General features: G+C 35.5%; 2 protein-coding genes across 2 annotated transcripts in view; both read left to right on the top strand.

Annotated features, from left to right (window-relative positions):
* LOC107560644 (cAMP-responsive element modulator-like) overlaps nt 1-3,164 on the top strand; it is a 5,645-nt gene extending 2,481 nt beyond the window's left edge. Inside the window, exon 2 of the mRNA XM_016244875.1 lies at nt 2,760-3,164. Within this exon, the coding sequence (XP_016100361.1) occupies nt 2,760-2,974 (215 nt within the window). The 3' untranslated portion in view covers nt 2,975-3,164. The remainder of the gene's footprint in view (nt 1-2,759) is intronic.
* A 649-nt stretch (nt 3,165-3,813) lies between these two features.
* The window catches only part of LOC107560640 (copine-3-like), a gene marked incomplete at its 3' end in the record, with an annotated part of 6,967 nt that continues 5,628 nt past the window's right edge, over nt 3,814-5,152 (top strand). The window contains exon 1 of the mRNA XM_016244872.1: nt 3,814-4,087. The remainder of the gene's footprint in view (nt 4,088-5,152) is intronic.

Raw genomic sequence — 5,152 nt, 5'->3', positions numbered from 1 at the left:
ATTATTGTTAGTTAATAAGCGGGGATGTTCTGTTTATCTACAGTAGGACAGGCTTCAACGACGTAGGCTATTTGTAATGTGCCTCTTTTCCTTATTATTAATCTTTATTGTTAATCATTAAATGTATATTGATAAGAAATGTGATTTATATGTAAAGTGTATAGGCTAATTTAATTCAGTGATGTTCTACAGTGTTGTAATCTTTTGTGTTTTCTACATTTCTTTGTGGAAACCACACAAACACACACACACACACATATACACATACACATGAACGCTCTTTTCAAACAGAAGCTTGTAACGCAGATGATATCAGTCACAGCATATCATGACTTCTAAAAATTACAAATTATATATAATTTTCTTTCAAATAAAAGGAAAATTAAAAGAGTTGAATCCAAGCAGCTCTAAAAGATTTTAGAATAGTTCTGCATCCTGAAGGCGCTCCGCCTGTTTGCGGTGTTGCTTTGACCATTTAAACATGTTAATTACACAAACAAAATGTTTAGCGTACTGTCTCTGGAAATATCAACAGTTATTGATCAGCCTTTATTTTTGTATTGTAGACATTATTACTAGGCGAAGCGAAATTTGCTGACATATCCATGACATCCATCATGGGGACTTTAAGCTTGTTAGCCCCCTTTGTGTATATATAGCCTTAGTTTTTCTTTAGTTCCTTGTGAGTTGTCAAATGTAATGTTTGTCTGTTTGCCAGTCATTCTGTTCTTTGTTCCCTTTGGTTTTTGGCTTATTGTTTGTTCTAGTTGACCAATTAAATACCTAAACATAAATCCTTGCCTCTGCCTTTTCCCCCAGCTTCTCCACAACATTATAGTTTTTCACTGGCATGTCTCTTTGACTAGTGCATCTTTGAGCCTATACTTAGTATAAGTAAAATACTTAAGTACTGTTAAAATCAGATACTCTAAGACTTTTACTCAAGTTGTTTTGGAATTGGTCCACTTTACTGTACGCATTTGGGATAGAATATGAACGACCTCGTGATCGCTATAATTTGTACAGTATTGTTCATTAGGCTACTGACATTTAATTCATTCATAAATGTTAAATGCTTGAATCAATATGACTATTTTGTGTATTAAGTTCTTGCTAGATGCATGAGTTTCACCAACGCGTTCTGTGTCATAAAATAACTGCTTATTAAAACCAAGGTTGACGTCACTGTATTCTGTTTGCACCTATATCTTTATTTGTGCTTCTTTGAGGTACATTATTGTTAGTTAATAAGCGGGGATGTTCTGTTTATCTACAGTAGGACAGGCTTCAACGACGTAGGCTATTTGTAATGTGCCTCTTTTCCTTATTATTAATCTTTATTGTTAATCATTAAATGTATATTGATAAGAAATGTGATTTATATGTAAAGTGTATAGGCTAATTTAATTCAGTGATGTTCTACAGTGTTGTAATCTTTTGTGTTTTCTACATTTCTTTGTGGAAACCACACAAACACACACACACACACATATACACATACACATGAACGCTCTTTTCAAACAGAAGCTTGTAACGCAGATGATATCAGTCACAGCATATCATGACTTCTAAAAATTACAAATTATATATAATTTTCTTTCAAATAAAAGGAAAATTAAAAGAGTTGAATCCAAGCAGCTCTAAAAGATTTTAGAATAGTTCTGCATCCTGAAGGCGCTCCGCCTGTTTGCGGTGTTGCTTTGACCATTTAAACATGTTAATTACACAAACAAAATGTTTAGCGTACTGTCTCTGGAAATATCAACAGTGATTGATCAGCCTTTATTTTTGTATTGTAGACATTATTACTAGGCGAAGCGAAATTTGCTGACATATCCATGACATCCATCATGGGGACTTTAAGCTTGTTAGCCCCCTTTGTGTATATATAGCCTTAGTTTTTCTTTAGTTCCTTGTGAGTTGTCAAATGTAATGTTTGTCTGTTTGCCAGTCATTCTGTTCTTTGTTCCCTTTGGTTTTTGGCTTATTGTTTGTTCTAGTTGACCAATTAAATACCTAAACATAAATCCTTGCCTCTGCCTTTTCCCCCAGCTTCTCCACAACATTATAGTTTTTCACTGGCATGTCTCTTTGACTAGTGCATCTTTGAGCCTATACTTAGTATAAGTAAAATACTTAAGTACTGTTAAAATCAGATACTCTAAGACTTTTACTCAAGTTGTTTTGGAATTGGTGACTTGTAACGTGTAGTGGAGTAATTTTCACTGTAAGGCATCTACTTTTACTCAAGTATGGTTTTTAGGTACTCTTTACACCTCTGCTTACTTAATCTATTGGCACCAAAAAGCTTTTATACACTTCTTTTTGTGACATGTATTGTTTGAAAAATGTTGTTCTATCATAGCATGGCTATAACACCCAAAACAGCCATAACAATAACCACAATGTCACACTTGCTTTCACTGATTAAATATTGCAGGTGTTGGGCTTGCAAAAATGATGACCTGGGATCATTGTGAGAGAGTTTTGTGCTAGTTGGTTAAACAGTTGTATTCTTTTGTAAAGAACAGTTACTGTACAATTTATTGAAAATTAAAAATATTGAAATATTTTTGTGGTAAGGTCAATGAAAATATTCTGAACATGAACAAATTCTGAACTACTGGCCTGACTGGGCCAGCAACAAAACCCTTGTTACCTGTGATGGAAACACAAAATATGCAGTCAATGTTCTGTAAAATAATAATAATATTGGGAACTGTTCCTCTGTTAACTAATGTGTTGGTGTGTTTTTGCAGCCACCACTGGAGGTATGTCTGCGTATCAGATTTCCTCTCCTGCATCTGGCCTTTCCCAGGCAATGGACGGCTCACCCGGCTCTCTGCCAAGCCCTCAGCAGCTGACTGAGGAAGCATCACATAAGAGGGAACTCCGACTGGTGAAAAACAGGTATTGCCCAGCCGCCCTTCCCTATTCCAGAATTACTACTGCATTCTGTAGCCTAAGAGCATGAAATCATTATAGCAGCTGATTGCAGTCCATGTTGATGTGTTGCTTGGTCTTTTCCTCAGTTCGTTCTGTACCTGAGGCCTTACATGTTCTTCAGTTGCATCCATGTGTCTGCTTTCAACTTCTGATGAGGTCAAAGGCTTGTATTCTTTGCTTTTTGCCTATCACTGCATCATGCTTGATGATGTCTCAGTGTGTGGAGCATGTGCTAAAAGCATATTATAACAAAAATGAAATACTGTTTGTAACAAATATATTCTTGAATCCTTCCTTGTGTTTTTTTCAAGTGGTACAGTCCTTCAGAGTTTCCATTGAGACTATCAGCACAGCTTTATGTTTATCTTTAGTTTATGTTTAAATAAATTTATCTAGCTCTCCATTTTGTGGCGTTTTGTTGTTGCTTTTTATGTTGAGGGATCTGTGTTATTAATCACTGTAACTTCAAGTTCAATTCAATTCAAGTGTATTTGTATAGAGCTTTTCACAATACAAATCGTTGCAAAGCAGCTTTACAGAAAATTAAGTTTAACTGAATTTTTTTGTAATACAGAATTACTTTTAAATGTTCTCTGTGTATTTCATGTTCACTTTTAAGACACTAATAGAACTAATAGAATTGAACTAATAGAATAATGACGTCTTAGCATTTTAGCACATGAAATAGTGTATTTTGATTTCTTGCGATTACTCAAGAGGCACAAAGCAAGTCCGGTTATTAAAACATAAAACATTTAAAAAATAGTTTAGATTAACCATATGTTATGGAATTTAAGAAATAATTTCGAAATGTTCCAGATCAATTTTACAGATACAATTTAACAGCCAAAAACAAACAATCTTTGTATCTGTGTGTAGACACTCCCACTAGCTGCGGCGGTCAGAGTAGTTTCCTAATCGACTGCGCATGCGCAGTATACCGTCAGAGGGGCGACACAAGAACGGATAAAAACAGACACTTTACATTAGATTTTAGGAACTCTGTTGTTATTTCCAACAACATTTATAACAGCAGGCTTCCCAACATCGAGGAGACTGAAACACCAGGAAAAATAAACCAGACTAAACCGAAATTAGTACCACAGTTACGCAGTCAGACGCAAACTACTAACGACTCAAGGTAAGATATTCATAACGTTACTTTTAATGGCATAAAATCGAGATCCTTACCTTACAGTGTTGCTGTAGTTGATGCAATTATTTCCATAGCAATATGAGCCTAACGGCAAAACATGATGACGTCACGGTAAATAAAAATGCCTGCCATATGTTTCATAAATGCAATAGAAAAAAGGTTTTTATAATGTATTATTGAAGACTATGCTGATAGATGAGAGAAGCAGAACCTTTTCCTATTTTTGTTTGATTATACGGTACTTTTTTTGTTGTTGCGTAATTTAAGTGAATATGTTTCTGCATAGCTTAATGCTAGTAATAATAATACCAGGGTAATACCATGTTTCTTTTGGATATGTACCAGTTATTCTGGGAAGTACCTTGGAGTTTATGTACATACCATAGTACACAAATATGCTGATCATGTACAGGTACATCTCAAACAATTAGAATATCATGAAAAAGGTCAATATTTTTTGTCACTCATATCAGAAAGTGAAACCCATATATTATATAGATTCATTACACATAGAGTGAACTATTTCAAGCCTTTATTTCTTGAAATTTTGATGATTATGGCTTACAGATAATGAAAACCCAAAATTCAGTGTCTCAGAAAATTAGAATATTGTGAAAAAGTTCAATATTGGAAAGTCATGGTGTCACACCCTAATCAGCTAATTACCTCAAAACACCTGCAAAGGTTTCCTGAGCCTTTAAATGGTTTCTCAGTCTGGGTCAGTATGCTACACAATCATGGGGAAGACAGATGTCTAGAAGACAGTCATTGACACCCTCCACAAGGAGAGTAAGCCACAAAAGTTCATTGCTAAAGAAGCTGGTTGTTCACAGAGTGCTGTATACAAGCATATTCATAGAAAGTTGAGTGGAAGAAAAAGTGTGGTAGGAAAAGGTGCACCAGCAAGAATTTGGGGGAGCTTCACAAGGAGTGGACTGAGGCTGGCGTCAGCGCATCAAGAGCCACTACGCACAGACGAATCCTAGACATGGGCTACAAATGTCGCATTCCTCGTGTCAAGCCACTCCTGAACCAGAGACAACGTCAGAA

Source organism: Sinocyclocheilus grahami, unplaced genomic scaffold (assembly GCF_001515645.1).
Source record: "Sinocyclocheilus grahami isolate Dianchi unplaced genomic scaffold, SAMN03320097.WGS_v1.1 scaffold737.1, whole genome shotgun sequence".
Lineage (NCBI taxonomy): Eukaryota > Metazoa > Chordata > Actinopteri > Cypriniformes > Cyprinidae > Sinocyclocheilus > Sinocyclocheilus grahami.
Note: the sequence above shows the minus strand (reverse complement) of the source record. Positions and strands in the feature narration are given on the sequence as shown.